This window comes from Tinamus guttatus, unplaced genomic scaffold (genome assembly GCF_059628265.1).
Source record: "Tinamus guttatus ecotype Peru unplaced genomic scaffold, ASM5962826v1 Tinamus_guttatus_pri_ptg000043l, whole genome shotgun sequence".
Classification (NCBI taxonomy): Eukaryota; Metazoa; Chordata; class Aves; order Tinamiformes; family Tinamidae; genus Tinamus; species Tinamus guttatus.
The window spans coordinates 1,918,152-1,932,531 of NW_028288577.1; the positions used below are offsets into that span (position 1 = coordinate 1,918,152).

At 43.9% G+C, this 14,380-nt stretch overlaps 1 protein-coding gene across 2 annotated transcripts in view; it reads right to left on the reverse strand.

The window, feature by feature from the left end:
- YPEL2 (yippee like 2) overlaps positions 1–14,380 on the reverse strand; it is a 33,468-nt gene that overhangs the window by 16,861 nt on the left and 2,227 nt on the right. The window contains exons 2-3 of one of the 2 annotated variants that reach the window (XM_088536195.1): positions 13,942–14,022; positions 3,852–4,163 (exon numbers count right to left, since the gene is read on the reverse strand). In XM_088536195.1, coding sequence (XP_088392321.1) covers positions 3,852–3,968 — 117 coding nt within the window. In that variant the 5' untranslated portion in view covers positions 3,969–4,163; positions 13,942–14,022. The remainder of the gene's footprint in view (positions 1–3,851; positions 4,164–13,941; positions 14,023–14,380) is intronic. The other variant, XM_088536202.1, reaches the window with a different exon arrangement.

Sequence of the window (14,380 nt, forward strand, 5' to 3'; positions counted from 1 at the left end):
AAGAAGAAATTGAACAATGCTTTTTAAACTATAATTGGCTGGCATGATTTTTTTTTTTTTTTTTTTACTTTAACAGTGAAGCCAAAGAGGATTAGGATACACTGCTCTAACTCACACTAGCAGTCAGTACCTGTTCAAAAGCTTTATTTCCTAAGCCAACTGGACAAAACCTCAGCACTTCATTGTACAGTGTGAAAAAGAGAAATAAAGACATTAAACAACTTGCTCAAGGTCACAAAGGAATCTGTTACAGAGCTAGGTTGAGTTCTCAGATCCTCACTCCACTTAGGCATTGGAAAAAGCAATGAAACAGGAGTATGTACTAAACTTGGCATACATTTTTAAATGATGCCTTGGTGCAAGGAAACAAAACCCTCCACTTTTGCTAACCCAGACACCAAAGGAATATTTATTATATATATTTTACATACATATATATATATAAACATTAAAAAAAGAAAACTAGTTACTCACTCCACCCAATCTGTCTGATCACCTTCTGTTCCCTAAGTCAGTAAGAGCTTTCTTGGCCAGACAACGCAACCCACAATTCGGATCTCACGACAAGTCACACTTATTAAACCACTTTTTCCCTCCAGCTACAGAAGATAAAAAGCCACATAAGCAGGCAACATTTTGGTACCTGGCTTCATGTAACAGCTTTGCCGTTTCTTAAAAGCCTATGCATTGATTGCTTTCTTTAAATAGCAATGGCTTCTTGAGGAACCTCCAACCTTAAATGAACAAGGTTTCCTTTAAGGGAAAAAAAAAAAAAAACACCACACAAAAAAACCGGTCCTGCTGAGGCACGCTTATCTAAGAGTTTGTGATACCAAGTCTTGGCAAAATACTGCAAAGCCAGATTAAGTTAACACTGCTGCTGAAGGGCTAAGAGGAAACTCAGATGAAGAGGAAATAAACTATGAATTTACACAGAACAAAATTGTGATTCAGCTCCAGCTAGTGCTTCAGCCAACCACATGAGCCAGTGCTGCAATTTGTATGTATTCAAAGGAGCTAAAAGCTCATGGCATGCAAAGCAGCACAGCTCTCATGTGGTCTCTGCACAACTCGGGGCAAGAGGAATAGAGGAATTGATTCCGCCAAGCCAAAACACCAACACCCTGCTGTTATATAAAAGCCTGTTTTCTGGGGAAAGTTTCCAAAGATGGAGTCATATGGGCTGCTGCGATTAAAGTGACATAGGTTCAAGATGGGATAAACTACAGGCTGAAAAACACTCTGGTTTGAAATAATGTCACTGCTTTTCAAACCTCATGGTGCTGGTTTCTTTCTTCAGTTTGCTAGATTTTCATATGGAAAACAAGTAAAGCAATTGCACTGCCTGGTTCTCAGATGCTAAAACAAGGCTGGGATGGAAAGACTGCAGAAGGCCTCAGGGAGATGTTTAAATCCCAAATCAAACAGACAAAAAGATGACTATTTAAGTTTGCTTGGGAAAGTTCCTACACATATTGGAAACCCCTTGAGGCTGGGACTGCCCTTCTGTTCTCAGTTTAATAGCTGGTTGTACAAATTACGACTGCAGAATTATTTTTATAAGGTTTGCAATTATACAAAGAATGTATTTTAATAAGGTTTCTAACTCTGAGAAATAAAACCCCAAACTTTTTTGAACTCAAGCTGCACGACCCGCTAATGCTCCAGCAGCCATTGCCATCCCAGCTCCATTATGGTTTTACACCACAGGCCAGAACAGGCTTTTAGAAAGAGCAGGTATGAGCACCCCAACACCTTGTATTTACTATTTCCACAATCCAATAGAAATGGACTTATTTCTTGCTTTCAAATCCTCTCTCTTAGGAGGATATGTTAGCAGTTGGCATTATCAGGCAGTTATTGTGTGCCTTGATGGCTGCAGTTGGCACCTTTGGAATTGCTCTGCTGGAAGTTACTTGCCTGCAAAACTGGCTGCATTGCACAGGGCACCAGGAGGAGCACGTACAAGGAGGAGAAGGAAGTGTCAAAGGTGAAACTACTGGTTGTTTGTAACCTTGTATTTTCCCTGGATGGGGACCAGCTGCATCAGGAAAGAAAAGCACTGCACAAACCCTGATGTACAATAAAAACAATCTCCTCCTTCATCCAGCAAATCATCCTCCTTCATCCATCCTTCTGTGCCTCAAAACAAAAATCCAGCTCATGACAGCTCCCCCCATGCCCTGGATGGGCAGGGGAGTGACAGATACCAAAACTGAGCACGTGAGCAAGGTCCTGCAGTCACACACCAACCTGAGAAGCTGTAAGTGCTCCCATCCAGACCTGGGCCCTGTGCTGTTGACACTTACATTTCAAAACCTCTTTCTGGTGAGGAAATGTGTAACCTCTGGCTCTTTAGAAGCTCTCAGCTTTATGACACTTCAGGACAGGGCTGCAAGAAAGGCTGCAATTCTGCAAGAAGAGGAACTCTCATGAGGCCCAGAATGACTTAGAAATCCTATTCTAATAGGAAGCTTCTCTACATAGTGAAAAACAGAACTGCTGTAGTCTGTTATCAGCATTATTCCTACCAAAATACTTAAAATTCAATTGTTTGACATGAAGAAAACACCACAGAGGTCTCGATCAACCTAGTCCATACATCACCCAAGAACAGAAAGGAAAGGAACAGCCTCCAAAGGAAGAAGGCAGGTCCCGATCATCCACCAGGAAGAACCCAAGAGGCCTTTCACAACTGCTGAAATTTCAGCCTAGTGAGGACCAGTGCCCTGGACATTAGGTGACCCTTCCTAATCAATTCAGCACAAGCAGAAAGGAGGGAAGGACTATGCCCTTTCCAACAGCAGAGCACCTCTATCCCTTGCAGTCCTGGCGTTTCTCTAAACACTGCTCCAAGGAGCTGAACTGGTCTGAGCTGCACCCTTCCCCCACCACTGCTCCAGCTCATACTGTAATTTCCTCTCGTCTCAGCTAATAAATCTTGCGGCGTGTCTGTTTCTTCTGAACACAAATTTTATGAGCTGAATAAACTTTATGGAACAGTTGATTGCCAAGGCAGCCCAGACCTGGAAACCTGATGCCTGACCACAGCCAGGCACAGCAGGTTCGGATAACTGCTCTGAGAAGTTTAGCAGCATTTTTGAACTTCAGAAAGATCTTATTATCCTACTCCCTCCACATCAATGACTCCCGATTTAGTGGTTCTGAAAGCTTCTCATTCAGTTTATCCTCAAGACGCTTTACCTGTGATCACCAGATGAGAACACAGGACAGAATCCCTTCACCCTCAACAGCTCAGAGCACATCCCTGGCTTCTTCACTGAAAGTTAAGATAATGGCAAAAGGACAACAGTTTGAGCAATAATTCAGTAATTTTTGGAAAGCTGTCTTACATTTCAGTAGCAGTTCACAGAAACTTCCCTTAACTAGGGATTTTGGGGTAGTTGCTTGGCACAGTTCACCGTTTCAGAGAAACCTCTCCAGACACTTCTCCAATTCATGATCACACAACAACCCTTTGGCTATGCTGACAAGCAAGGACATGAACAAGAAGTACTGGGAAGGTAATTCCTGCAGTCCTTGCCACTAGGTACTGCCATTCTACAGCGGGAAGGGAGAGGAAGGAGTGATCACTGAGATGAGCCCGACCACCAGTAAAAGCACTTGGAAACCTCTCCCCTGCTGCTAGTTTCAAGGTCACTTAAAAAAAAAAAAAAAAGGCAGCTCACAAGTAGATCCATTAGGCTAACAGCCTGTTTTCCAGGCAAAAATTGCAGTGCCAATTAGGCCGGGCATCTCCCCAGCAACTGAGCTGCAGCGCGAGCGGCCTTTCCGCTCGCCGGGGAGGAGACGTCGCCGCGAGCACCTGCAGGGCGAGGTCGCGCACGTACCTTGGAAATGAGTTCATCGTGGTTGGCGAGGTGAGCCCTGCAATGAATGCAGCTGTAGGTCCTGTGGCACGAAGGCAGATATGCCTGGAAAGTCTTGGACCTTGTCATCTTCACCATTGGAGCCACTGAGCGCTGCGTGAACTCCGGGGTGGCCCAGGAGGCACTGCCGCAGGACGGGTCGCACGGGAAACACCGGAAGACACAGGTAAAGGCCGTGGTTTGGCAGGTGATGGGTGTGGGGCAGGCTCCACACGCTGGTGACCGCTTCGGAGGAGGAGATCCTGGTGGAGAGCACGGGGGCTTCACTCTGATCTAAGTTTGGAAAAAGAACAGACAGCAGCAGAGTCACGCCAGGTAAGTGCACCCAAAACACACCAGACTAAACCCACCCGCCACCGTCTCCAAGCCAACTGAACGATCTAGGATTTGAGCAAGAAAGCAGGAGAGCCAGAGTAGCTAGGAGACCAGAGCACTGCCTGCTGACTGCGTCGAGGAGGATTCATTCTTCCAACAGCTAACGGATTTGGAAAGAATTATACAACTATAAAGATGCAAAGAAAACGATTTTCATCTAACCCGGTCTCCCAGCTGCCCCCAGGGGAGAGCACATGTTAAGACCCATTTCGGTCACAACCCTTGGAGAAGCCCTGCTCTGTCACCTGGTGAAAGCAGGGATGTGGAGTCAGCCCCGCCGCTGCCGTCCCAGGTGACTAACCCGACACCACGGAAGCCTGTGGGAAAGCTGGGACCTGAACCTGGGTTTCCCCAGCGCTATGAGCGTGCACTAGTCACCAAACCAGTTCTCTGCATTCTGCCCTAGTTTCCACACGGGAAGCACAGGATTACTCCTTCATATTCTCCTTCAGATCCCACTGAAAGCCCTGATGATAGCAGCTACTCTATAAATTGTATTTTAGTATTTTTTTACTTGAGCATCTGGTGGCAGTCAAGGGTAGAGGCAGCCTCCAAAGGCTACTCTTGATAGTAACCAACTGGTTACAAATCCTATTTGGTATGCCTTTTATCTAACATATTTAGATGCTTATTTAGATCTAACATATTTGGCTCATATGCTACAAAAGAGCTACATAGCGCTTTTTTTTTTTTTGGTAGATATCAGTTTTGCAGATATCCACATCAATAAGCCTTCTACAATAGAAATATTTCTTCTGAGGGTTGAAGAAACATGAGGATAAATGAAGCAACTCGCCTCTCTCCCCCTGCTACCTGGCATGCAGGCGGCTCTAGAAACTAATCATGGACTCTGGCTGCCCCCTCCCAGGATTTTCCCTTCCATAAAACATGTGATTCTGTTCAGTTCCCAAGACTGCACTTTGTATGCCTTAGCCCTCCCTCCCCCAAATCCAACATGACCTGAAATGTAAATTTTGGAAGCGGACAAAGCACAAGAGCGGGTCTGTGAGCTCTGCAGGCTGCCGGGAGGCATTACCTGAAGTGAATCTGCTTATCTCCCAGGTTAGAATAAAGCCAGCCCAGGCCACCGTGCTGCTCTACTATTAAAATAGCTCGGAGCTTGCAGGCTGAGCTGGTTCTGCTAGTGCTCAGCAGGATGAGGCGGGCGCACACGGAGCTCAAGGTGCTCTGCAGAGCAAGGCTGCGCTTCGGCTCTTCTAAGCAAATGCATCTTTCTTGCTTGCAAATGAGGAAGCTGTCCAAAAATGCGAGCTGGAAATCGGAAGATGAATCAGGGAACTTAAGGCAGGACTCAAGAAAACTCTCATAGGAGACAGCCCTGCAGAATTTATGTCCATTTGCCATTTAGATTAGATTGCCTCTTCTGCCTAATGGTAGTATTGGACAGAAACATCTCACCACAAGTTTGGAACAGTTCAAGTCATACTGAAAAAATGATGATAAAGATCATAACCCATCACTGCTGTCTCACAAAAAGCCGAATGTGTGAACACTGTCAGACAGCATAGGTATCAAAATGTCATTTACGGAAACCTGTCTTTAACACCTCTGCTCTTACGTCTTTTTGTAATTATAGAAAGAAAACAAAACAACAACAACAACAGATTCACGGCATCCAAGTTATTTTATCACTTCTGAAAGCACCACCCATTGCTCCTACTGCCACCTGGACACTACTCGAAGCTTTTCAGTGAAGTTACTCCAAGCACTAAACCAGAGAGCTGTTACAAGCTCACCAGGGCCCACAGAGGGCTCAATAGGAGGCAGACACCAACAAGAAGACAGGAATCTCTCTTCTGGGTTTTCTTGTATCCCCCTTCTTTCTGAAATACTGCCCTCTAGGAAGCATCTCTTACAGTCAAACTGAGAAAGATTCTTACTCATCCTGCAGCCTGCTGATAGAGCATATCTATCAGCATCACCACAGTCAGCACTTACAGAGCACTTTTCACCCTTAAAGCTCTTTGCACATGCTACCTAATCAGATTAACCTTTTCCTATTAAAGTTACAGTGAGAACTGCGGAAGACCCAGCCTGACGCAGAAGGGTTAGAAACCAAGTCTGCTCCTGTTCTAGTCAAAATAGGTCTTTCTTGTGGCCTAGCTGGGATTTTATCCGGCCAAAGCAGCTGCCTGTGCACTGGTGCGTAGCCAGTGCTCTGATTTCAGCAAGTTCAGGCTTTCGACACTGATCAGCAGTAAGAGAAATCAAACACTCCTCACCTTTATTCTGCCTCAGCTCTTCAAGTACACCAGGACCCTGTCAACAGTGAGAGAATTTTGCACTAGACAGCACTGCTTTCCCCTCCAAGGTGAGGGGCACTTGGGGACTTGAAACCTCAGGCTGCAGCAGGATAGGAAAAAAAAAAAAAAAAGACATAGAAATAAGGAGAACCCTTCCTTACCTTCTGCTCATTTAACTAAAAGCAACATATTCCACTTTTCCTGCACTAACCAAGTGCCAGCCTTTATAGTCACAAGACAACAGAACCACCCCCAAATTCCCAACTCCTGATTCAGTACTTGATACACTATATCCTATCTGTAAGGGATCGCAGAGGCTGGAATTTGTGAGCCATGTGCCCTGCCATCCAAGTACAAGGAAGCAGGAGACTAAATGTGCTCTTACTTGGGCCAAATGCAATTGGATTCCAAGGCAAATCACCAAGCCCTGTCAGTAAGAAACAGAGTACAGTGGATAGAGCAGCTAGAGGAGACAGCGTGAAAGGATTGGCAATCACTTTACCTGATTTCTGTAAGAGAAAACAGCCTCTGTCTGAACCTTGGGTTTCACTTGGCTGTAATGGAATGGTGCAATCCTCTCCCACACTCTCTGCAGCACAGGTAGGTAAATACACCAACAGTTTTACTACTTCCCTCCCACATCGCGATGCCAACGGATTTCTTTCCCGACCAGCTGCCTAACACAGCGACAACAGTCCAGCACTGCAGCAATAGCTGAACAAAAAGCAGTCCTCAGACACCAGCCCAGCCAAATGCAGACACAAATTATGCCCAGACTGAATAAATATTAAAGCAATTCTGTATATATTCTTTGCTGTCCTCTCTGCCCAGGCTTCCCAAGCATCAATACTTTAGAAAAGCAGTGAGTTAATGAGGAAATACTGCCACTGAATTTTCCCAAGAGAGAAATTAATTTAAAAATCATCTGCTGTATAAAGCTTCCTAAAAGAGCACTTCAAGATTATTCATGCATTTCACCTCACAACACACCTGAGGCTGGCAAATCCAACCTATTTCTGTTCTTTCAGAAGTGGACAGAAAATTCAAGTGAGATGGTATCTCAGCACATATTAAGGTAAATGGTAGTTTCTGTTCTCACTCCTGTGCTGAAAAGGCCAAACAAGTTGATCTCTTTACTTAGGGCAGGGGAGAGAATAAAGACATGTGAGCTATAACCGTGGTGAGAAACCTAGCAAGGATGGTTAGGTTAGGAGGTTTCAGGCAAGCTCAGGAAACACTTTATAAACATACAGCTTTCAACCCCATCGTTGACATACATCATTGACACACATTAACTGCCAAGAACTCTATTTTCAGCGCAGTGCAGAAGAGGAAAAAACAGGAGGAAATGCATTCTTACAGTGTAGAGGCTGTGCTCATAGGCTGCAAGCACCCATTTCCCTCTTGATTATCATCTCAAAACACACAAAACAGGAGCCACTGTCCTCAGCAACACAAAAAACAACCTCCTGTATTTTTCGTCTTTCCTAAGGACAAGCACATCCAAATTATAATGTGTGTGATGGATATTGCTGCATTCACTCTATTACACAGCAAAAGCACAGGGATGATTCCATAGGATGCATCTTTGGCTTTTCAGGATCACTGTCAACCTCACTGATGGTGGGGGCATTTGCCAAGTCATTCTATTAATGATCTCTTAATGATTAATGATGGCACCCAGTACTGTTAAGTGTACTGATCTGCCATCAGCAACATAGTTCAGTGTTTTTCTGTTTCTTCAGTTCTTCCACCTCTGGGACAGACCACTCAAGTCAATGAAATAAAAATTTGTGTACATTAAGTAACCTACAAGAAGTCAGAAAACTGGCTTAGGGCAAAAGGAGGAAAGGATTCTAGGGAAAAGCTTAGAGATACCATTTACTGTGGCTCTCAGAACTAGCTGGATGTACCACGAGTACGAACTGTGCATGGGTACATCAGGGAGGCCTTGCCTAATCCTGCCAAGTCATAAGTAGATGCCACCTCTCCATGAAGGATAAATCATGACACATTCCTGCTGAGGCGATGACCTTCTGGTTCAGCAGTCACCTACCTGCCCAGCAGCTGATCTCCACGTAACACTGTTCAGAAATTCAGGAACAAGGAAAAGGAGAAGTACTTAATCCATGCCAAACACCTGCTAGATGAGGCTGCTGTTTGTACAAGTGCATATACCAAGTGGCCGAGAACACAACAGCCAAACAGAAGTGCTATTCTGCATCAAACCCATGTGCAGAGCAGCTTAGCAGTCAGCCTCTTCAGTCTGAAAAGGCAAGCAGCAGGTCTGTTGGGGTTGGATTTGCTGATTATTTGCTTGTTAAGATGAAAAACTTTAGCCACTTAAATACTTACTGGAACACAACAAATGCTCTGTGAAGCTCCCTATAAAAGTTCCAAAGAAGTTCATCTATGTTGGGAGCCAACCTTCCTTCTTTGGTGCCTCTTCTCGTTAATATACAAAGAACTGGAGCGCTTATGTTCTAGCAGACAGTGCTTATGCTGACTGCAATTGAAGCACAGGAAAAAAACAGCTTTGAGAGTCTTCTCCACAAGGTCACAAACTTTAGTGTTCAGGGTTACCCTGGGCTGCTAGTGTGGTTTTAAAAAGGAACGGAGATTAGCACACTTACTTTTGGGGGGAGGAGAGGTGAAAATGAAACCAACTGCCTTCACATTTAAGGCATTGCGGGTTAAAGAGAACGGAGGATCTCTGAACGAGACACTGAAGTGGGAGTCTGGGTTGAACAGGGTTCTGCAGCTTTCCCTATGGAGTAACAGTGTCCAAATGTCAAAGTGCTGAGTCCTCACGGGCACCACAGACATTGGGCAAGGGCCAAGGAGCTTTCGTACTCTGGTGATGCAGAACTGCAATAAAAGATCCTGGGCTGGAGGCACCTTTTGAGAGTCTCACTACCAGACAGAACTGCAGTGGCTTTGGGAAGATAAAGCCACATCACCTGCAGGTATGAGGCAAGATGCAGCTCCGGAAAGGTCCGGAAAGAAAAGATGATGACTTTCAATTTAAGCAAGGAAAACAAAGGAAAAAACAAGCAAGAAATTTAAGTAGTACTTGGATGTAGACAATGTACCTTTACTCTGATAGTATCAAGTTTCTGAAACACACCTATTTTAAACAGGACAGTAAGACACTGTAATGCAGCTCAGTACCTCGATCAGCAGAGGTTATTTGTTCCTCATAAAGGAGGCACAAGTGTTCTTCCCTAAGGCCTGTGTTTCCATTCTCCAAGACCCTGCAAGCCTGTGGAAACAGGAAAATATCAACAAGAGAAATCCTGGAACACTGCCAGCAGGAATTCACTGCATTTCCTCTTGCTCTTAGCAGAGGCATTGACACACTGCTATAGGAATAAAGCAGCACGAAGCAGGTGCTCACCTGGATCACCTTCAAGTATGGACGTGCTTAACCCCTTTATTCCTCTGCACATATCTTAGCAAAGCACTTCACCTCTGCGAGCTCATCCACGCAACGGAGACACCACTTCTCACCTCTGGGAAGTACTTTAAGAATCTGGGAAACACAGATCTGTATGGATGGTTGTAAAAACACTGAGCTGATGCCAAAAAAACCCTGCAGACAGTATTTGCAACTCTGTAACCACTAGAGGGCATCAACAAGGGATTCAGGAAGTAGCAAGGGCTGTGGGGCCACAGGGATAGGCGCAACTCCAACCCCGCAGCACCTGCCGCGCTCCACATTCCATAGCCAGATTGTCAGGAAAAACCTCAGCTATTATTCTCCCGAGTAGCTATCAATATAATTGCACTGACAGTTTTAATATTAATCATGTTTTAAAGTTTGAGGGGTGTTTTTTTTTTTTTTTTTTTTTTGTACAGTCAATAATGGCAGTCTATGGTGCATTGTAAATCTTCCCATCAAAATAGACTCAGCACCCTTGAAATATTTCTGGTCTGTGATGAAAAGGCTTTCTACGAAAATGGCAAGGAAAGTGCAAGAAAACAGCCTGTAATTTAAAGAAATAAAAATGCCGGGCTGGATTTTTTTTTCAAATGTCTGCATAGCTTTGTCAGTGCGTCCACTATTAAATCCATAACTTATTAAAAGTAATTTACAAAACTCTTATTTATGTGGTAACTCTTATTTACATAGATTTACCTTCCGTCAATTTGGAGAATAAAACAAATTAAGTAGTTTTACTTTTTATTAAAAACAGGCTTCTTTCATATCAGTGGATGTTCACATTCGGACATGAAACAACTGTGTCATTACAAGCAAGTCCAGAGGATGCCAGCATTTGAACTAAAAGCCTTTTTGTTATTGAAATGAGGATCACACCTGGTTAGAAAGACAACAAACAGCTTGAGGTAACGGAGTGAAGACCCTGCACAGATGCTCCCTGCTTGGCTGCAGAGGCCAGGTGACCCTGAGAATTGCCTGAACTGCATTTACATCTCTAAGGCTACACTGGGACAACAAATGCCAGACTAACTTATCCCTTCCTTGCATTTCAGAACATGACATACTGTTTAAAACAACCCAATTTGATAAGCTACAGACAAAATTCTGGGAAGCACAGGAGGAAAATCAGTCTGGAAAATCATTTTTGCTTTTTTTATTTTTTGCAAATTCTCCCCCTTACAATTTCATCTCAAAACAAAGACCCAAGACAGCTAAAAGAGACACCACCTTACAGAGTTGGCTTCAAAACTTGTTACATTTTTTGGCCTGAAACCACACGAACATGGGCTGCAAGATTCTGAGAAAGGACTGACTGACACCTCAGACTGAATTCTCTTCCCACTCTCCACGGAGTTGCCTGGCAGCGCTATTGCTGCGACGCAGACCAGCCTGTGCTGCTGATAACAAGTGGCACTGCAAGCATCATAGCTGCAAGCTGCTCACCTTCGCGTTGCAGGTACATTCCGCCACAGTGGAATTCAATAACCAGTTACGATAGCGGCCAGCGTGAGCTGCCAAACTGCAGGAGGAAATAAACAAGCGAGAGAGCAGCCTGGTTGGCAGGAAAATAAATCTGAAACCAACCAGCATGTACTTTTTGCTTCTACCCCCAAATCCCACTTGTGCCACAAATAAATAAGAACTGCCAAGCTGAACTAATCTAGATCACAAATGGCTCCATTTTCTTCCTTTAAATTTAAAAAAAAAAAAAAAAAAAAAAACCAAACACCACTCCCACCAACATCTCGCATAATGGGATAACAGTCCTTATTATGAATTGCCTAAGTACATACAATGTGCTAGAGATAACAGCGATGGCTGCAAGATGCAGCTCGAACTGATAGCCATCTTTCTGCTAGAAGCAGGTGCGCGTTTACCCTGAGAGCAATTACAGCCACAGTTTAAGGGCATTATTCTCTGCCAAAATAACACATTAAATTGATACAGTGAACAGTAGTGCCTATACAGCATTCCACAAAATGAAAAGGTCCTGAAACAGCCCTATTCTAGTACCAACCAGAACTAAATACATTAAGAAAAAGCTCTTCCCATGCAACTGGCCAATTACAGCCAAAACAGAAACACTCCTGTATCTTCCCAAATCCTCCGCATTTGTGTAACTCTAGAAGAGTCTAGCTAACCAAATCACGTACTGCATTTGTGTTCCTCACTCTATTAATATCTTCCCTTTCGTCAAATAAAGGTATGACTAGGATTCAATTAATTTGCCTGCTGGATGGATCATCTGTTCCCCTGATAAGGCTGTGTACTGACAGGGAACATGGTGAGAGCATTTATCCACCGTAAGCATCCTTCCAGCATCATCAAAGTCATTTACAGCCATTTAGCTGCCTGTCATGACTTGCTACTTGCAAGTTCCCTCTGTTAAATCCTGTAAATTGGAATATCCTGCAGTATCTATTCCCTAATCCTGCTTTGGCCAGAAGCATACTTGTCATGGGAGAGACAACAGCTTTATTTTCTACCTTGATACTTCCATCTCTTTTTGAAAAATGCTGTGGAAAAAGATGTTGAATTCTGATCGATCTCTGTCAGATACATTTACGTAACAGTTACCATAATGGGCCCTGCACTTCCAGGGCAATTCAGTCATCCCTCTAGCTTTCACTTCCATCAAAGGTACAGGAACACGTACGTCAAACGGATAAAGTCAGGGGAAGATTTACAGTTTGAGTTTTCACATGACAGATCTTCTATAACTGAATGTAGCTGGAGATGATGAAGTCAGCGGTTGCCGTGCCAGCTTCTGCCATTAGTTCCTCCTAGAGATCCCCCTGGCCCACACGTTCCTGCCAAGGTATGTGCACTGACTCACCTCTTGCAGCTTGGTGCCTACTGACGCATGCTACAGCTGGGAGTTCCTGGGATTCTCATTAGGGCTTTTTTTTTTTTTTTTTTCTCCTCATAGTTAATTATTAACTCCATCTTTTTGTGATGCTGGACAATCTGTTTTTAATAACATATTGCCTGAGCCATCCTTTAGCAATATTTCAGCAGTGAAATTTAAAGCTTCCAGAGTCCTGCGGCTGAGCTATGCACTGCCCAGGTCACATCAGACTACATTTTTCTCCTCATAATGGAGTCTTTGCCAATGTGAAACTGGAGAAGTGAGAATGCAGCTTTGACACCACTCTGCATTCCCTCTTAGGGGAGCAAAAAGTTCTCTGAAGGGCAAATTCAAAGGCTTTTGAAACCTTTAACAGCCTTTGCTTGATTTGGAGAAATTAATTCTGTACAAATCACAAATACAGTAAACGCTCCAACAACTGTATGCTTCCAGAGTCACCAAAATATGTCACATTTACACCTCTCCAATAGCTGTTATAGCACGTTAAAACAAAAAATCTCAAGTTGGACATGCAAGCTCCTGTGAAGAGGAGGACGGAAGCCACCTCTTATAGGCTGCATTCCCATAACTTCCAGTGACTCACATTGCCTGGCACTGTCATTTGTTAAAGCAAGAGTGAAGTGGAGATAATAGCTATTTACTAAAAACAGGAGTGTGATTAGCTTTAATTAGCATTGTCAAACAACTCGAGATTGTCAGTTGCAAGACGTGGGAGAACTAAGTCTTATTAATTATGTTATTTCCTGCAGCTTTAGGTGGCTCGGCCAGTCCAATGGCACTTCCGGACACGAAGCTGCTCCAAACTCCCAGTTTTTTTTTCTCCAAAGCTCTCAGTTTTTCAGGCAGGTAAGGGCAGTGAGCAGAGGGTCGCAAAACCAGAATGCAAGAACAAACAGCTCACAGATTGTTAGGACAAGTATCTTGAGACATACTCTGAGAAATAAGGAACAAAAAGGGGGGAAAAAAAAAAGTATGCAGGATAACCCAGCACCCCTAAGTAGCAGCACATCAGAAAAACTGTATTTTCTGGTCTACCAAGTAAGTCAAGCTACAAAACATCCTCAATTGGCATCACACTACCAGCAGATACACTTATTTTACCAGCTAAAGACGTGTTCTAAAGAGCTGAGAAAGTCTTAGGAGTCAGAGCAGTCCATCTCTTCCATGGAATTGTCTTGGCTTCTGGAAAGAAAAGGAAACCTATCCTTAGTCTTTAAGTTACTGTGATTAGATTTAAAAGACAAGACCTCAGAATTAACAGGAACAAAGAAGAGGGAACATCCTGAAGAGTCAACTTGCAGGGCTTTGTCAAGGGGATGAAAAGGGGAAGCTGTATTTTTTTATATGGTTCTCAGGTGATGAATACACTCCACTATTAAATTCTACCTTGAGCCTTGCTGGTCAGCTTCAAAGCAGTTAGAGCTGAACTCCTACTCTTTCCGTGCAAGCTCCCACTTTGTGAGCCTTCCTAAATCCCATTGCTCTAGTATTTCCTAGTTGACACCTAATGCAGACCTTGCTTAAGCTCAAGCAAATAGGG